The sequence below is a fragment of the Salmo salar genome, chromosome ssa03 (assembly GCF_905237065.1).
Source record: "Salmo salar chromosome ssa03, Ssal_v3.1, whole genome shotgun sequence".
NCBI lineage: Eukaryota > Metazoa > Chordata > Actinopteri > Salmoniformes > Salmonidae > Salmo > Salmo salar.
In genome coordinates, this window is record NC_059444.1 from 49,737,479 (window position 1) to 49,758,304 (window position 20,826).

At 41.2% G+C, this 20,826-nt stretch overlaps 1 protein-coding gene across 1 annotated transcript in view; it reads right to left on the reverse strand.

Moving 5' to 3' along the window:
* The window catches only part of mapk8ip3 (mitogen-activated protein kinase 8 interacting protein 3), a 92,003-nt gene that overhangs the window by 22,336 nt on the left and 48,841 nt on the right, over positions 1–20,826 (reverse strand). Inside the window, 9 exon segments of the mRNA XM_014192220.2 lie at positions 6,958–7,048; positions 7,156–7,230; positions 7,373–7,537; positions 8,468–8,554; positions 10,274–10,324; positions 12,545–12,671; positions 13,394–13,564; positions 16,365–16,421; positions 16,671–16,822. Of these exon segments, the coding sequence (XP_014047695.2) occupies positions 6,958–7,048; positions 7,156–7,230; positions 7,373–7,537; positions 8,468–8,554; positions 10,274–10,324; positions 12,545–12,671; positions 13,394–13,564; positions 16,365–16,421; positions 16,671–16,822 (976 nt within the window).

Sequence of the window (20,826 nt, forward strand, 5' to 3'; positions counted from 1 at the left end):
GTTTTTAGCCTATGTTATGTACTTTTGAGGCACTGCAAAATGAAATTGATTGAACTTGAATCCATTACTGTGCCAATATTATCGCATTTATTTTCTACATAAAATGTGATGTTTTCAACCATACCTCTGTCACAGATTTTGCCGTGTTGAAGGGAGGACCAATACGCAGCAGGAATGTGGATGCTCATCTTTTAATTAGATAGAAAGCAGCATACACAAAGAACAACGAAGGACAGTATCGCAGCCTATACCTAGCAGCGCAAAAAACAACTACCCACAAAACACAAAGACAAACACACCCTACTATATAGGACTCCCAATCAAAGGCAACGCAACACACCTGCCTTCAATTGGGAGTCCAACCCCAATTAACTATACATAGAAAAACAACCCTAGAACCTATACCAACCACTAACACACCCCACTACACCACACACAAAACCCCATAATACAAAACAAATATACCTCTGCCACGTCCTGACCAAATATAATACAACTAATACCTAAATATTTGTCAGGACACCTCAGTCTTTTTATTTTGTAAAAAAAAAATTATTAGGGGTGGATCAGCTTAATATTGCGGAAAGAATATTGCTTCCATCAATGTAATTGTCTGCATCATTTCCAATCCCCCATTTATTTTTGGGGTAAATATATATATCCATACACGCATGCATACATATACATATATATATATATATATACACATACACATACCTATATAAACATATATACTTTTTTAAAGAATATACCTTTATTATTATTCCCCACAAACCCTACCACCGATCGACCAATTGGAGTAAAGTAATAAACCCTTCGGCTTTTACCTTCAATTTATTCATCTTATACACATTTTACAGACACAGTCTATTTTACAATACTTCTTTTTTGTTTGTTTTTAGTCCTTCCTCTATTTCTGATGGCCATCCAGTTTGATTTCTATTTGTAACTGTGCTATATGACAAAGGTTCTGAACCTATATACATTTTACAGATCCTGTATGTTTTACATTGTTTATCTTGTTATTAGTCCCACCCTACAGCTCCAGTCAACCCCTCCCATCTATCCATCAACATCATCCATTTCGGATTTCTATTTGCCATATATTTTTCAACTGTGCTGTGATGCTTCACAAAACAATTGAACCTTTCTATTCTCATAGCTTATACAGATTGCAAATGAAAAATAAACATTTTTGCTAAAATAATTATTATATTATTGATTGACTATGGCTTTTCAAATCACCCAGTATTGCTATCTGCAGCGTTAGTTCTAGGCAAATGTTGCAATTCTTCAGCCATTCCTGGACCTGTGACCAAAAACGAGCTACATATGGACAATACCAAAATAAATGATCTAATGACTCTGCCTCCTCACAGCAGAATCTGCAGAGCTGGGAAGATTGTATCCCCCATATATATAACATTCTATTTGTTGCAAGAATTTTGTATAGTCATTTAAATTGAAAAATTCTAAGTTTTGAATCAGGCGTTGTTTTGCGTATCAATTCATAAACCATGTGCCATGGAATGGGCACATCGAAAATCTCTTCCCAACTATTTTGCAATTTATATGGCACAGCTATCAGTTTTTTGGTCCTTAAATAAAATTGGTATATGTTTTTATTTATCACACTTTTCTATAACCATTTATGTTCTTTAATACAGGGCCGACATACAAGTTCCTTACTTTTTCCCCTTCTACTTGCCTCTTCCATTTTTGTGGTAATGCTACAATTAATTGGTTGTAATTTTGGGTAGAGCAGACATTTCCATATGTCTGTGTTAGCTGCATGTGTGACATCACTCCACCAGTCCTATTTATAATATCATTCACTAAAATTATACCTTTTTTAAACATTTCTTCGAAAAATACAGTTTTTTATCAATTACTATATTTGAATTTAACCACAATATTTACTGTATTATTTGTTCTGTCTTTTCAGGTGGATTAAACTGAAATTGCAAACAACTTTCTAAGGCTTGTATAAAAAATAAAGATATTTTGGAGATTATTTCCTTTTCAAACAACCGATAGTGGGCAGGTGTAATCTGAATAAAGGGAAAAAGGCCCTTCTTGAACATAGGATGAGACATTTGTACCAATTTACTAGAAAACCAGTTTGGATTTAAATATAAATTTGGTATGACTGATGTCTTTAGTGAGAGGTCTAATGCTTTAATATTTAATAATTTCTGCTCTCCGAATTCATATTCGTTATATAAATAGGCCCTTTTAATTTTATCTGGCTTGCCGTTCAAAATAAAATTGAATATTTTTTGTTCATATAATTTAAAAAGCAGGTCACTAGGTGTAAGCAAAACCATAAGCAAACAGGTAAACTGTGATATGACTAAAGAATTAATCAGGGTGATATTTCCACAAATAGACAGGTATTTTCCTTTCCACGGTAGCAAGATCTTATCTATTTTTGCTAACTTTCTATAAAAATGTATAAGAGTGAGATCATTTCTTTCTTTTGGGATTTGTATACCGAGTATGTCCACATCTCTGTCAGACCATTTAATTGGTAAACTACATGGTAATGTAAAATTTGCATTTTTTTAGTGATCCAATATGTAATATTATTACGTATTACACAATTATTATAATATTACACTTATCATAATTTGGTTTTAATCCAGAGAGGATAGCAAAAGTATCTAGATCCTCTATGAGGCCGTGGAGAGACTAATTGTGGTTTTAAAAGAAAACATGAATCATCGGCGTACAATGACACCTTGGTTTTTAAGCCACGGATTTCTAATTCCTTAATATTATTGTTTGATCTAATCTTGACAGCTAACATTTCAATGGCAATAATAAATAAATATGCCGATAGTGGACAACCTTGTTTTACTCCTCTAGATAGTTTTAAACTTTCTGAGATGTAGCCATTATTTACTATTTTACACCTAGGGTTACTATACATAACTTTAACCCATTTTATAAGAGATTCACCAAAATTGAAATATTCTAGGCATTTATATATAAACTCCAGTCCAACTTTATCAAAAGCCTTTTCAAAATCAGCTATGAAAACCAGGCCTGGTGTCCCCGATATTTCATAGTATTGTAATGGTTTTCTTAGAGAAGTGGAGGAGTCAGGCGCAGGACACAGGGATAAAGGTAAACAAACGTGTTTACTAAAATTATCAATAAATCTTCTCATCGAAAAATACATAGTTTGGAGAAACACCTCCAACTACACAAAACAGACAAACAATCACCGACAAGACAAACAGGAAATGCAGATGTTAAATAATGAACATGATTAGCGAAATTAAAAACAGGTGTACACAATAAAGACAAAACCAAACGAACAGTGAAACATCGATCGGTGGCAACTAGTAAGCCGGTGACGTCGACCGCCGAACGCCGCCCGAACAAGGAGAGGGGCCGACTTCGGCGGGAGTCGTGACAGTATTCTATTGTTTCCAGTACTTGTCTTATATTATCTCCAGTGTATCGTCCATGTAAAAAACCTGTCTGATTAGGATGAATAATATCTGACAATACTTTTTTAATTCTATGCGCCAAGCATTTTGCTAGGATTTTTGCATACCTCAGTCTTAGTATACTTATTATCATTACCAAAATCATCAACCTCATTTCCAAAACCTATGTATGATTACCGCAACAGTTGTTAATTTAATGAATGGAAAAATAGTAGTTTGATATTAAATGCATGTACAGAATCTATACATCATTACTATCCAGGTCTGTGCCCAAACAATTTGAGCTTCTACTTTTAAAAATCGACCTTTCGAGAAACAAGTCTCTCACCGTTGCCACTTGCTATAGACCACCTTCTGCCCCCAGCTGTGCCCTGGACACCATATGTGAATTGATTGCCCCACCATCTACCTTCAGAGCTCGTGCTGTTAGGTGACCTAAACTGGGACATGCTTAACACCCCGGCCATCCTACAATCTAAGCTTGATGCCCTCAATCTCACACAAATTATCAATGAACCTACCAGGTACAACCCCAAATCCGTAAACACGGCACCCTTATAGATATCATCCTAACCAACCTGCCCTCCAAATACACCTCTGCTGTCTTCAACCAGGATCTCAGTGATCACTGCCTCATTGCCTGCGTCCGGAATGGGTCTGTGGTCAAATGACCACCCCTCATCCCTGTCAAACGCTCCCTAAAACACTTTCTAAATCGACCTGGCCCGGGTATCCTGGAAGGATATTGACCTCATTCCGTCAGTAGAGGATGCCTGGTTATTCATTAAAAGTGCTTTCCTCACCATCTTAAATAAGCATGCCCCATTCAAAAAAATGTAGAACCAGGAACAGATATAGCCCTTGGTTCACTCCAGACCTGACTGCCCTTGACCAGCACAAAAACATCCTGTGGCGTACAGCATTAGCATCGAATAGCCCCCGCGATATGCAACTTTTCAGGGAAGTTAGGAACCAATATACACAGGCAGTTTGAAAAAGCTAGCCTTTGCTTTCCTAACAGAAATTTGCATCCTGTAGCACAAACTCCAAAAAGTTCTTGGACACTGTAAAGTCCATGGAGAATAAGAGCACCTCCTCCCAGCTGCCCACTGCACTGAGGCTAGGAAACACTGTCACCACCGATAAATCCACGATAATTGAGAATTTCAATAAGCATTTTTGTATGGCTGGCCTTGCTTTCCACCTAGCTACCCCCACCCCAGTCAACAGCCGTGCACCCCACACAGCAACTTGCCCAAGCCTCCCCCATTTCTCTTTCACCCAAATCCAGATAGCTGATGTTCTGAAAGAGCTACAAAATCTGGACCCCAAAAATCAGCCGGGCTAGACAATCTGGACCCTCTCTTTCTAAAATTATCAGCCGAAATTGTTGCAACCCTTATTACTAGCCTCTTCAACCTCTCTTTCTTATCATCTGAGATCCCCCAAAGACTGGAAAGCTGCCGCGGTCATCCCCCTCTTCAAAGGGGGAGACACTCTAGACCCAAACTGCTACAGAACTATATCTATCCTACCCTGCCTTTCTAAGGTCTTCGAAAGCCAAGTTAACAAACAGATCACCGACCATTTCGAATCCCACCGTACCTTCTCCGCTATGCAATCTGGTTTCCGAGCTGGTCATGGGTGCACCTCAGCCACGCTCAAGGTCCTAAACATTATCATAACCATAAGAGACAATACTATGCAGCTGTATTCATCGACCTGGCCAAGGCTTTCGACTCTGACAAACACCACATTCTTATCGGCAGACTCAACAGCCTCGGTTTCTCAAATGACGTCCTCGCCTGGTTCACCAACTACTTCTCAGACAGAGTTCAGTGTGTCAGATCCCCGCCTTATCTCAGCTCACTGGTCAGCATAGCAGCACACACCCGTAGCACGCACTCCAGCAGGTATATTTCACTGGTCATCCCCAAAGCCAATTCCTCTTTTGGCCGCCACTCCTTCCAGTTCTCTGCTGCCAATGACTGGAACGAACTGCAAAAACCACTGAAGCTGGAGACTCATATCTCCCTCCTAGCTTTAAGCACCAGCTGTCAGAGCAGCTCACAGATCACTGCACCTGTACATAGCACATCTGTAAATAGCCCATCCAACTACCTCATCCCCATACTGTTATTTATTTTATTTACTTTGCTCCTTTGCACCCCAGTATCTGTACTTGCACACTCATCTTCTGCACATCTATCACTCCAGTGTTTAATTGCTATATTGTAATTATTTTGCCACTATGGCCTATTTATTGCCTTACCTCCCTTATCCTACCTCATTTGCACACACTGTATATAGACTTTTTCTATTGTATTATTGACTGTGTGTTTGGTTATTCCATATGTAACTCTGTGCTGTTGTTTGTGTCTCACTGCTTTGCTTTATCTTGGCCATGTTGCAGTTGTAAATGAGAACTTGTTCTCAACTAGCCTACCTGGTTAAATAAAAGGTGAAATAAATGAATAAATATATTTTTTTAAATCATGTTCTTTCAGGTTTGCCACATCATTTTGAAAATATGTCAGGTTTCAATGAAATATCAAAAATATTAGGTTGTAGATTGCGGAAGGTTTTGCGGTAATGAGAGAAATCAGTCAAAATCAAATATTTTTTTTATTTAAAAATATATTATTTCAGAGTTTCAAGTAACTGTTAATAATCAAGATTTTTTTTTTTGAAAATGTATTAGCTTTCCTAATGGTTTTGATGTTTTCAGACCGTTGTGGTAATGAGATTTTTAAGGACTTGTTTTGGAAAATATGTTCAGAAAGGTGTTCAATTGTCAGTAAATGTTTTTAAATTAATACTCAAACACTTCAGACCTTGTTATTCATGCCTAAAAAGGAAATTTGTTGATGCAAGTCTTTTAAAATATTTAATGATTGAAATCTTTGAAACCAAGATTTCCAGAGAATCACCCAATTGCTCTAAAAAGTGCTTCAACAAAGTACTGAGTAAAGGGTCTGAATACTTATGTAAATGTGATATCAGTTTTAATTTTTTTATACATTTGCAAAAATTTCTAAAAACCTTTTTTGCTTTGTCATTATGGGGTACTGTGTGTAGATTGATGAGGGGCAAAAAACTATTTAAGCAATTACATAACAAGGCTGTAAAATAACAAAATGTGGAAAAAGTCAGGGGTCTGAATACTTTCTGAATGCACTGTATATATTATGTTGATTTGATCTGAATACTATGGTCATGTCATGGTAGTAGATTTGGTTCAGGTGGAGAGTGCTATATGGTTGTGTTGCGTTAATAGACAGGGTGTAGGATAGGTAGTCATGTTATTATGGCAGTAGATTCCTTAGTGGTCAAGTTGCAGTAGATTTGGTCCAGATTGTGAGTGCTAATGTATGTGGTCATGTTGTGGTAGTAGATCTGGTTGTGTTATTATAGTAGTAGGGTGCTAAGTTGTCAAGTTGCGGTAGAGTTGGTCTAATAGGTGAGTACTATGTGTTTGTGTTACGGTTTGACCGCTAACCTGGCACGCTGGAGATACAGAGCACGTGGGCATTGCAGACGTTGAACTGGTCGACCAACGAGCCGGGCTGGTTGGCATCAATGATGACCACCTTAATGATGATAATAGTTTTTCATTATTTGATAAATTGTACAAATAGCAGCAACAAGCTGAGTTACAAGTACAACTTATTAGATACAAAAAAGTATTATTTAACACCTTGCTGGCCGAGTGGGTACTGGTCAGGATCCAGACTCTGCTACTCATAGTGTCTGTTTCATGGAGCTCCTTAGACTGGGGGAAGGAAAGGGAGAGGGACAGAAAAGGAGGGAGAGGTGGGGGTGAGAAACGGAAGTAGGGGCAATAAGTATGTTTTCAAACTAAAACATTAGCTAAATTAACTAACAAACCAACTAGATCAAGAGACAGACAGTACCTTTCTCTTCTCTGGTGAGCTGTGGTTGCTCTTGCCGTCTCCTCCCTCTCCCTCCTCTATGGCTAGAGGATTCGTAACGCTGTTGCCGGGGCCAGCCTTTACTGTCATAATTTCCTGAGTGCACGTCTTCCATCCCGTCAGGTCCACGCCCGCCGCACACCACAACTAAACAGAGTTTGTTTACACACATTGTTAACACCGCTCTCGAGCGGCTAGATGTTCTTTACCATTTGGCCATCAGATTTGCCACCAATGCTCCTTTTAGGACACATCACTGCCCTCTATACTACTCTGAAAACTGGTGATCTCTATATACCCGTCGCAAGATCCACTGGTTGATGCTTATTTATAAAACCCTCTTAAGCCTCACTCCCCACTATCTGAGATACCTACTGCAGCCCTCATCCTCCACATACAACACCCGTGCTGCCAGTCACATTCTGTTAAAGGTCCCCAAAGCACACACATCCCTGGGTCGCTCCTATTTTCAGTTCGCTGCAGCTAGCGTCTGGAACGAGCTGCAAAAAACACTCAGACTGGACCGTTTTACCTCCATCTCTTCATTCAAAGACTCAATCACGGACACGCTTACTGACAGTTGTGGCTGCTTCGTGTGATGTATTGTTGTCTCTACCTTTTTGCCCTTTGTGCTGTTGTCTGTGCCCAATAATGTTTGTACCATGTTTTGTGCTGCTACCATGTTGTGCTGCTGCCATGTTGTGTTGCTACCATGTTGTTGTCATGTTGTGTTGCTACCATGCTGTGTTTTCATGTGTTGCTTCCATGCTATGTTGTTGTCTTGGGTCTCTCTTTATGTAGTGTTGTGGTGTCTCTCTTGTCGTGGTGTGTTTTGTCCTATATATCTTTTATTTGTTTTAGTCCCAGCCCCCATCCCAGCAGGAGGCCTTTTGCCTTTTGGTAGGCCATGATGGTAAATAATAATTTGTTCTTAATTGACTTGCCTAGTTAAATAAAGTTAAAAAAAGAATCAATGGGTATATATATATATAATTAATTAACATGACGATTGATTGAACAGTGGTAAATATTACAGATTGTGGCTTTAACCAAGTACATATTTGTTTGTTTGTTTACCTTCCTGTTGGGGTCCTTCTCCACTAGGGGGCGACAGTAGACAGGAACAGGGACATTCTTCATGCGGTTGTCCTCCTTCTCATTAGCCTGGGAGAAGACAGACAGACAAACCCTCCAATCACAAAACTGCTCCAAGACCTCTAATAGAAGAAGCCATTACCACTCATTTAAATCAAACCGACATTTCTGTATTCATATAGCCGTATAACCACACTTTTGACATATCTGATGTGTCTTGGGGAAGAGCTTTGAGATTGGAGGTAGGTTGATATAGCAGAGGGACAGTGTCAGCAGGTTGTGGGGTGTCTGTTAACATGACTGAGGGACAGGGGCATTGTGTCAATAGCTTATGTCAGATTGTGTGTTGTAGGTTGATGTGTGTCTACTTGGGGACAGGGTTTTGTAGTTAGAGAGGTGTGTCAGACTGTGTGGCATCTGTCGATGTGTGTTGGGTTAGAGGTAAGTGTTGTGTGTATTGTGGGGACAGAGCGTTTGGGTTTTAGGTAGATGTTGTATCAGTAGGTTGAGTGGCGTCTGTTCACATGCATGAGGGACAGGGTCATTGAGTCAGTTAGCTGTGTCAGACCGTGTGGTGTCTGTTGATGTGTGTCTTGGGGACAAGGCTTAGGGGCTGAAAGACACACTCCAGCTATTGTTTTACTTTTCCTGTTGAAAAACAATATCTTAATACAGTAATGTACACACACTTAAGGTAAAAAAATATATATTTTGAGCAGAATAGTGTTTTCTAGATACAAGTGCAAACTTCATGGACTAGGACATTTAAGAAGTTGGTCTGATGGTGCCCTCTGATGTCATTGGCCTCTCCCTTGCTTGGGGGAACAATACAGTTCCGCAGTACCTAACGTCATTAACAAAATGTTAATGTACGAATGACCAAACCATGTCTTAGGGATGGCTAACTCTGGAGATCCCTTCGGTCTCCACAGAGTTGGGTAAATCTGCTTTTGGTTTCCTTGCACCCCATGTGTGGAACAATCTACAGAGTTCCCTGCAACTAGATGTACTGGTGCCTCTCAGGCAGTACAAATTGTTGAATGGGGACATCTATGCTGAGGAATGATTCTCCTGAGTATGTTTTGTAATTTTGTATTTGTATTATGTTGTATTTATAAATTGTGTATATGCAAGGCTCCCTTGTAAGAGAGATCTAAATCTCAAATGGGACTCCTGCTAAAAAAATAAAGGTGAAATAAAAATAGAGAACAAAAGAGAAAAGCTCCCACTGTGCCTCGACACAATCCTGTCTCGGAGCTCTACGGACAATTCCTTCGACCTCATGGCTTGGTTTTTGCTCTGACATGCATTGTCAACTGTGGGACCTTGTATAGACAGGTGTGTGCCTTTCCAAATCATGTCCAATCAATTGAATTTACCACAGGTGAACTCCAATCAAGTTGTAGATCTCAAGGATGATCAATGGAAACAGGATGCACCTGAGCTCAATTTCGAGTCTGATAGCAAAGGGTCTGAATACTTACGTAAATAAGGTATCCGTTTTTATTTTGAATACATTTGCAAAAATGTCTAAAAACCTGTTATCACTTTGTCAATATTGGGTATTATGTGTAGGTGTATGAGAAAAAACATGTATTTAATCAATTTTAGAATAAGGCTGTAAAGTAACAAAATGTGGAAAAAGTGAAGGGATCTGAATACTTTCTGAATCCAGTGTAGGTGTTGTGTCAGACTGTGGGGTTTGTTGGTGTGTCTTGTGATGGGTCTATGGGGTAACTAAGCACGGCTCATGCTAGGTTAGGGAGGGACCCTGTGGGTGTAACTTGCCTGTTGTTTCTTCAGCGGGCCTTCCAGTGCACTGTCCAGCTGAGCACCAGTCTATGGGAGAAATAGAGTTAGAGAGACACCGCCCTATATGATGTATTTTGACTGCTACATGGATGGCATTTTTTGTTAAATATATGTTTTTATATATTTAGGGGGTAGATTTAATATTGCAGATAGATTGTAGCTTCCATCAATGTAATTGTCTGCATCATTTCCAATCCCCCATATCTTTTTTGTTGTAAATATGATATTTAAAAAAAATATGTTCCTTTTATTATTTTCCCCTAAACCTACCACCCCTCCCCTAATTGGAGTAAACTAATGGACAACACTTAGGCTTCTACTTCCAGCTTACAGTGCATTTGGAAAGTATTCAGACCCCTTCACTTTTTCCACATTTTGTTACGTTACAGCCTTATTCTAAAATGGATTCAGTTGTTGGTTTTTTCATTAAATCTACACACAATACCCAATAATGACAATGCAAAAACAGTTTTTTAGAATTTTTGGCAAATGTATAAAAAAACAATAACTAAAATATTACATTTACATAAGTATTCAGACCCTTCACTCAGTACTTTGTTGAAGCACCTTTGGCAGCGATTACAGCCTCGAGTCTTCTTGGGTATGACGCTACAAGCTTTGACACACCTGTATTTGGGGAGTTTCTCCCATTCTTCTATCCGGATCCTCTCAAGCTCTGTCAGGTTGGAGAGGGAGCGTCACTGCACAGCTATTTTCAGGTCTCTCCAGAGATGTTCAATCGGGTTCAAGTCCAGGCTCTGGCTGGGCCACTCAAGGACATTCAGAGACTTGTCTCGAAGCCACTCCTGTGTTGCCTTGGCTGTGTGCTTAGGGTCGTTGTCCTGTTCGAAGGTGAACCTTCACCCCAGTCTGAGGTCCTGATCGCTCTGGAGCAGGTTTTCATCAAGAATCTCTCTGTAGTTTTCTCTGTTCATCTATCCCTCAATCCTGACTAGTCTCCCAGTCCCTGGCGTGGAAAAACATCCCCACAGCATGATGCTGCCACCACCATGAGTCACCGTAGGGATGGTATTGGCCAGGTGAAGAGCGGTACCAGGTTTCCTCCAGACGTGACGCTTGGCATTCAGGCCAAAGCGTTCAATCTTGGTTTCATCATATCAGATAATCTTGTTTCTCATGGTCTGAGAGTCCTTTAGGTGCCTTTTGGCAAACTCCAAGCGGGCTGTCACGTGCCTTTTACTGAGGAGTGGCTTCCGTCTGGCCACTTTATCATTAAGGCCAGATTGGTGGAGTGCTGCAGAGATGGTTGTTCTTCTGGAAGGTTCTCCCATCTCCACAGAGGAACTCTGGAGCTCTGTCAGAGTGACCATCGGGTTCTTGGTCACCTCCCTGACCAAGGCCCTTCCTCCCCCGATTGCTCAGTTTGGCCGGGCAGCTAGCTCTAGGAAGAGTCTTGGTGGCTCCAAACTTCTTCCATTTAAGTATGATGGAGGCCACTGTGTTCTTGGGGACCTTCAATGCTGCAGAAATGTTTTGGTACCCTTCCCCAGATCTGTGACTCGGTACAATCCTGATCAATGGAAACAGGATGCACCTGAGCTCAATTTCAAGTCTCATAGCAAAGGGTCTGCATACTTCTGTAAATAAGGTATTTCAGTTTATTTTTAATACACTTGAAAAAAGATATATATTTTTGTCATTATGGGGTATTGATGAGGGAATAATACATTTTAGAATAAGGCTGTAATGTAACAAAGTATGGAAAAAGTGAAGGGGTATACATTTTACGGACAAAATGTATTTTACAATAGTTATTTGTTTGTTTTTAATCCCGTCCTTCATCTACCCTCAACCCCTCCCATCTATCTCTGAAGATCATCTAGTTTTTATTTCTATTTGCCATATATTTTTCAACTGTGCTGTGATGTTTCACAAAAGTTCTGAACCTTTCTATTCTCATAGTTTCTACAATTTGTAAATTAAAGACATTTTTGCTAAAAGTATTATTATATTATTGATCAGTTGACTATGACTTTTCAATCACCCAGCAGAGTTAGCTCCAGGTAAATGTTGCAATTCATCAGCCATTCCTAGACCTGCAACCAAAAACAAGCTACATATGGACAGTACCAAACCAAATGATCTAATGATTATGTCTCTTCGCAGCTAAATCTGCAGAGCTGGGATGGCATGGATGGCATTTTACTTGGATGCTGAATGCTTGCTAAATACTCAGATTGGTGGGCAAACGACCGGACAGATGGACAGGTGGATGAGAGACGGTACCTGTTTGAAGCGTGGTGGTACGCTCCAGCCGCAGGCCTGCATAATGCCGTCATCGCGGCGCATGTGCTCTCGGACCTGCCGGTACTGTTCCCGGCGCTGCTCACGACGAGCCGACAGCGCAGAGTCGCTAAGGAGAGACGCAACACCATTACTGGCCAGTCTAGAACAGAGGGTGGAGAGAAAGATAGAAAGGCATAGAGAGAGAGAGAGAGGCGGAGAGAGAGAAGCGAAGCGTTAGCAAGCGCGGCCAAGCTGCTGCAAAGAAAGAGAGAAGCTACAGGCAGCATTGTGTGTTTTTAAGCAGTTAAGCTACAGCCAGCTATGAAAAAATGAATGGAAAACAAAAGAACACACCCATAGACAGGAGTAGAGCGCAAAATAAGCAGCAATCACAATGTGATCTGCACTTAGTAATAATCACTAAGAACAATGCACAAAGCAGTAATATGAACTAGCAACCATACTTACGTACATCCTTTTGCACTTTAACATGATGGCACATGCAAGAGCACTACTAACTGATTCAAAATATGATGGGAGGTAATAAATTATATCACACATATTGTAGGATTACACTTACGACAGTGCAACCCCAAACTCTCCCTACACACTCTACAATGTTAAAGGGTGGACAAGGGAGGGATGGAGATGGACGTAGTGAGGAAGGAAGGGATAGAGGGACGGAGAGATAAGAGGGAGGGACGGAGGGAGAGGGATGGGAAGGAGGGAGGGACAGAGATGGAGGATGATCAGAGAGAGAGGGGTGGAGGGATAGAGGGATGAAGGTATGGCCGGAGAGAGTGAGGGAAGAATGTAAATAAAAAAGGTCGGTGTGTGTTTTTCTCTCACTCTTCTGGGAAAAACTCCAGGGTTCGGTTTGAGGTGGAGATCTGACACATGGTGTGGCTGCGTCTCTGGGGGAAGCCTGCAGGGGATGGGGATTTGTAGTGGATGTTGACACTGTAGTACGGACGCTTGACTGGTGGAGGACTGGCCGAGGAACTGAACAGACGGGCGAAACTGGAAGGAGAGAAGAGAGAGAGAGATGTACAGTCAGAAAGTTCAGTAAAGATTTAATTAACTGTACACTACCATTACAAAGTTTGCGGTCACTTAGAAATGTCATTGTTTTTGAAAGAAAAGCACATTTTTTGTCCATTAAAATAACATCAAATTGATCAGAAATGGAATAGCCTTCATTTCTCAGAACAAGAATAGATTGACGAGTTTCAGAAGAAAGGTCTTTGTTTCTGGACATTTTGAGCCTGTAATCGAACCCACAAATGCTGATGCTCCAGATACTCAACTAGTCTAAAGAAGGTCAGTTTTATTGCTTCTTTAATCAGGACAACAGTTTTCAATTGTGCTAACATAATTGCAAAAGGTGTTTTCTAATGATCAATTAGCCTTTTAAAATGAGAAACTTGGAATTAAGCTAACACAACGTGCCATTGGAACACAGGAGTGATGATTGATGATAATGGGCCTCTGTACGCCTGTGTAGATATTCCATAAAAAGTCAGCCATTTCCAGCTACAATAGTCATTTACAACATTAATGTCTACACTGTATTTCTGATCAATTTGATGTTATTTTAATGGACAAAAAATGTGCTTTTCTTTCAAAAACAAGGACATTTCTAAGTGACCCCAAACTAATGAACAGTGGTGTACATTACAAAGCATACAGTACACAGCCTTAAGGTGTCCGCATGCTTCCCAGCAGAAACAGTTCGGAAGAGTTTGCGCATACAGTTGAAGTCGGAAGTTTACATACACTTAGGTTGGAGTCATTAAAACTCGTTTTTCAACCACTCCACAAATTTCTTGTTAAACTATAGTTTTGGCATGTTGGTTAGGACATCTACTTTGTGCATGACACAAGTAATTTTTCCAACATCTGTTTACAGACACATTATTTCACTGATAATTCACTGTATCACAATTCCAGTGGGTCAGAAGTTTACATACACTAAATTGACTGTACCTTTAAACGGCTTGGAAAATTCCAGAAAATTATGTCATGGCTTTAGAAGCTTCTGATAGGCTAATTTACATCATTTGAGTCAATTGGAGGTGTACCTGTCGATGTAATACAAGGCCTACCTTCAAACTCTTTGCTTTACATCATGGGAAAATAAAACGAAATCAGCCTAGACCTCAGAAAAGAAATTGTAGACCTCCACAAGTCTGGTTCATCCTTGAGAACAATTTCCAAACGCCTGAAGGTACCACGTTCATCTGTACAAACAATAGTACGCAAGTATAAACACCATAGGACCACGCAGCCGTCATACCGCTCAGGAAGGAGACGCGTTCTGTCTCCTAGAGATTAACGTACTTTGGTGCAAAAAGTGCAAATCAATCCCAGAACAACAGCAAAGGACCTTGTGAAGATGCTGGAGAAAACAGGTACAAAATTATCTATATCCACAGTAAAACGAGTCCTATATTGACATAACCTGAAAGGCCGCTCAGCAAGGAAGAAGCCACTGCTCCAAAACCGACATAAAAAAAGGCAGACTACGGTTTGTAACTGCACATGGGGACAAAGATCATACTTTTTGGAGAGATGTCCTCTGGTCTCATGAAACAAAAATAGAACTGTTTGGCCATAATGACCATCGTTATGTTTGGAGGAAAAAGGGGGACGCTTGCAAGCCGAAGAACACCATCCCAACCGTGAAGCATGGGGGTGGCAGCATCATGTTGTGGGGGTGCTTTGCTGCAGGAGGGACTGGTACACTTCACAAAATAGATGGCATCATGAGGATGGAAAATTATGTGGATATATTAAAGCAACATCTCAAGACATCAGTCAGGGAGTTAAAGTTTGGTCGCAAATGGGTCTTCCAAATGGACAATGACCCCAAGCATACTTCCAAAGTTGTGGCAAAATGGCTTAAGGACAACAAAGTCAAGGTATTGGAGTGGCCATCACAAAGCCCTGACCTCAATCCTATAGAACATTTGTGGGACGAACTGAAAAAGCGTGTGCGAGCAAGGAGGCCTACAAACCAGACTCAGTTACACCAGCTCTGTCAGGAGGAATGGGCCAAAATTCACCCAACTTATTGTGAGAAGCTTGTGGAAGGCTACCCGAAACGTTTGACCCAAGTTAAACAATTTAAAGGCAATGCTGATTGAGTGTATGTAAACTTCTAACCCACTGGGAATGTGCTAAAAATAAATAAATCACTCTCTACTATTATTCTGACATTTCACATTCTTAAAATGAAGTGGTGATCCTAACTGACCTAAGACAGGCAATTTTACTAGGATTAAATGTCAGGAATTGTGAAAAACAGAGTTTAAATGTATTTGGCTAAGGTGTAAGTAAACTTACGACTTCAACTGTATATTCTGACGGCATTTTGTGATGTTTCTGTTCGTTTTGAATTTCGGGTAAGGGTTTTTTGGCTGTTCGGGCACACAACATTTTTTCTCGAGGCAAGCCGAAGCCTACGCCCTTTCGTCGTGATTGGTCAACAGTAGGGATTCTTCTATAAAGTCTTTGTGGTCATTTAACAAGAGGCGACTCATTTAAAAAATTAAAAAATATTGAGAACTACTGCACCAAACATCTTAGATGTAATATTGCACAACTAAGAACTCCGTGGCAAAAACGTCAAAATAAATGACTGATTTATTGAGTTATCTTAGATTAATTAGGACTATTTTGAGTCGTCTCAAAATTGACAAACAGAACTATTGCCGCTTTTTTATCATTTTTCAAGCGAACATCTTTTAAGGGAGTATGCGAGCACACTTGTTGAAGTATGCTGACATCTTTATGCTCCATGGCACTGATAACAACTCACAACTGCCAAATGGTGGATTTCTTCTTCTCCTGCATCTGAGGACTCTCCCTGGATGCCCTGAGGAGACAGAGAGAGGCATGTTTTTGCAGGAATAAAGCATGGGAGCAGCATATACCTAGCATGATCACAGATCTGTTGGTCTTGTCAACGTCTTTGGTCATTGTCATGCTAAATATAGGAGATAGGGCCTGCCTTTCCTGATCATCTCTGTCCACCAGACGGCCTACAGCATCTCCATTAGCCTCTCCTTGTACTGGTTCCTCTCCCCTTTACCCCTCACTCCCCTCCTCCTTCTCCTCTCATCACCTAATCATCTCTGTCCACCGGACAGCCTCCTGTAGTTCCATTAGTCTCTCCTTGTACTGGTTCCTCTCCATCAGGACCCTGGCCATCTCTACCCGCGTGAAACGCCGACGCTGCGTCATAGTCACATCCCCATCCACCATCGGAGACGAGTACTGAGGGAGAAAAGGAGGAGGAGAAAAGGGAGGCGGGGGAGAGAAGGCGGGGGAGAGAAGAGAGGAAGAGAGAGGGGAGGATGAGAAGGGAAGAAGAGAGAAGGGGGGAGGAAAGAGGGCATATTCATACTCTTTTACACTGTTGTGCCTGCTGACCCCAAACTGTTCTGTGCTGGCTGTCAGAAATGTTCTTTTTCACAACATTTTCAGAAAGAAAACTATTGAATGCCAACCCAAGAGGCATAGTTAGCTTAACATGCCCCTAGATCAGCATTTCTGTCACACCCTGATCTGTTTCACCTGTCTTGGTGATTGTCTCCACCCACCTCCAGGTGTCTCCTGTTTTCCCCATTAGTCCCCGGTGTATTTATCCCTGTGTTTCCTGTCTCTCTGTGCCAGTTCGGCTTGTTTTGCCAAATCAACCGGCATTTCTCCTAGCTCCTATTTTTCCCAGTCTCTGTTTTTTCCTAGCCCTCATGGTTTTGACCCTTGCCTGTCCTGACGCCGATTCCGCCTGCCTGACCACTCTGCCTGTTCTGACCTCGAGCCTGCCTATCCCCTTGTACTGTTTTGACTCTGACCTGGTTTATGAACTCTCGCCTGTCCCCGACCTGCCTTTTGCCTACCCCTTTTGCTGTAATAAATATCAGAGCTCAACCATCTGCCTCTTGTGTCTGCATTTTGGTCTCGCCTTGTGCCCTTACAGTTTCCCAAAAGAGGGGTCACCCGATTTGAAAATGGGGTCGCGAGAGAATCTCCAGTAGCCGCTAGATGTGGTTGTAATAAACAGAGCGGTTTCTGTTATCTTCCTACAAATGCCTCTATCTTTTCAACAGTTCAAACTACAAAATATTTTGACACCATCACTTAAAGTTAAGAGACTAAGGAACACGTACAGTGCATTTGGAAAGAATTTAGACCTCTTTACTTTTTCCAAATGTTGTTGCGTTACAGCCTTATTTTAAAATGTATTAAATTATTTTTTCCCCTCAATCTACACACATAACGACAAAGCGAAAACAGGATTTTAGATTTCTTTCAAATTTATTACAAATAACCAACTTACATAAATATTCAGACCCTTTGCTATGAGCCTCGAAATTGAGCTCAGATGCATCCTGTTTCAATTGATAATTCTTGACATGTTTCTACAACTTGATTGGAGTCCACCTGTGGTACATTCAATTGATTGGACATGATTTGGAAAGGCACACACCTGTCTATATAAGGTCCACAGTTGACAGTGCAGATCAGAGCAAAAACCAAGCCATGCAGTCGATGGAATTGTACGTAGAGCTCCGAGACAGGATTGTGTCGAGGCACAGATCTGGGGAAGGGTACCAAAACATTTCTGCAGCATTGAAGGTCCCCAAGAAGACAGTGGCCTCCATCATTCTTAAATGGAAGGAGTTTGGAACCACCAAGACTCTTCCTAGAGCTGGCCAAACTGAGCAATCGGGGGAGAAGGGCCTTGGTCAGGGAGGTGACCAAGAACCCGGTGGTCACTGACAGAGCTCCAGAGTTCCTCTGTGGAGTTGAAAGAACCTTACAGAAGTACAACTATCTCTGCAGCACTCCACCAATCAGGCCTTAATAGTAGAGTGGCCAGACAGAATGCCAAGAGTCACGTCTGGAGGAAACCATGCACCGCTCAGCACCTGGCCAATACCATCCCATCGGTGAAGCATGGTGGTGGCAGCATCTTACTGTGGGGATGTTTTTCAACTGTAGGGACTGGGAGACTAGTCAGGATCGGGAGAAAGATGAATGGAGGAAAGTACAGAGAGATCCTTGATGAAAACCTGCTCCAGAGCATTCAGGACCTCAGACTGGGGCAAAGGTTCATCTTCCAACAGGACAACAACCCTAAACACACAGCCAAGACAACGCAAGAGTGGCGTCGGGACAAGTCTCTGAATGTCCTTCAGTGGCCCAGCCAGAGCCTGGACTTGAACCCGATCGAACATCTCTGGAGAGACCTGAAAATAGCTGTGCAGCGATGCTCCCCATCCAACATGACAAAGCTTGAAAGGATCTGCAGAGAATGGGAGAAACTCCCCAAATTCAGATCTGCCAAGCTTGTAGCGTCATACCCAAGAAGACTCAAGGCTTAATCGCTGCCAAAGGTGCTTTAACAAAGTACTGAGTAAAGGGTATGAATACTTATGTAAATGTGATAGTTTTTTATTTTTAATACATTTGCTAAATATTCTAAAAACCTGTTTTTACTTTGTCATTACGGGGTATTGTGTGTAGATTGATGAGGGAAAAAAAACGATTGAATCCATTTTCAAATAAGGCTGTAACGCAACCAGGGCTGTTACGGTGATCGTATTACCGCCACACCGGTGGTTACGAGCCTCTATTGTCCCTCTAATCACTCTGACAGCAATGCAAATGTATTCAAAAATCGAATCAAACACTTCATGAGAGCCCATGAGATCATGTTCCGCAACATTTCTATAGGCTATGCAATTGCGTGAGAAAACAGAGTGATGGCCTCTATTAAAAAGTGATGGCCTCAATCACATTGACCGTTACTCTCTCGCGGGAATTTCGCTAATGGTCCGTATGTAGCCAAACGTAGCTGCTGCTCATGTTGGTATCTGTACTGATGGTGCAAAAGCCATGACAGGGAGACATAGTGGAGTGGAAAAGCGCATGCAAGCGGTTGCTCCCAACGTCACTTGAGGACACTGCAGCATCCACTGAGAGGCTGTTGCTGCCAAGGGAATGCCTGACAGCTTGCAATACGTTTTGGACACTACAGTGAAAATGGTTAACTTTGTTAAAGCAAGGCCCCTGAACTCTCGGGTATTTTCTGCACTATGCAACGCTTTTACAACACACAGAAGTGTGCTGGTTATCAAGGGGCAAAGTATTGACTTTTTTTTTTTTTATTGCGAGACGAGCTTAAAGTTTTCTTTACTGACCATAATTTCCCCTTGTCTGACCGCTTGCATGATGACGAGTTTCTCACACGACTGGCCTATCTGGGTGATGTTTTTTCTTGCCTGAATGATCTGAATCTATGATTACAGGGACTCTCCGCAACTATATTCAATGTGCGGGACAAAATTGAGGCTATGATTAACAAGTTGGAGCTCTTCTCTGTCTGCATTAAAAGGACAACACACAGGTCTTTCCATCATTGTATGCTTTTCTGAGTGCAAATTAACTCAAGCTTACGGACAATGTCAAATGTGATATAGCGATGCACCTGAGTGAGCTGGGCGCGCAATTACGCAGGTACTTTCCCGAAACAGATGAAACAAACAACTGGATTCGTTATCCCTTTCATGCCCTGCCTCTAGTCCACTTACCGATATCTGAACAAGAGAGCCTCATCTAAATTGAAACAAGCAGTCCTGTGAAAATTTAATTTAATCAGAAGCCACTGCCAGATTTCTGGATTGGGCTGCGCTCAGAGTATCCTGCCTTGTTGCAAATCGCGCTGTTAAGACACTGATGACTTTTGCAACCACGTACCTATGTGAGAGTGGATTCTCGGCCCTCACTAGCATGAAAACTAAATACAGGCACAGACCGTGTGTGTAAAATGATTGAAGACTCTCTCCAATACAACCCAACATTGCAGAGTTATGTGCATCCTTTCAAGCACACCCTTCTCATTAACCTGTGGTGAGTTATTCACAATTTCCGATGAACAAATACGGTTTTATATGTAAGATGGTTAAATAAAGTGCCAAATTATTGATTATTATTATTTGTGCCCTGGTCCTATAAGAGCTCTTTTTCACTTCCCACGAGCCGGGTTGTGACAAAAACTCACACTCATTCTTATGTTTAATAAATGTATTGTATAGTGTGTGTGGCAGGCTTACAATGATGGCAAAAAACAACATTTGAGAGTGCGCTGACCCTGGTGATAGAGGGGGTACGTAGCTGGAGGTTGAATGTTTGAAGGGGTATGGGACTATAAAAAGTTTGGGAACCACTGGTGTAGGCTACATTACATGGATTTATTAGACTTTTTAAAATGT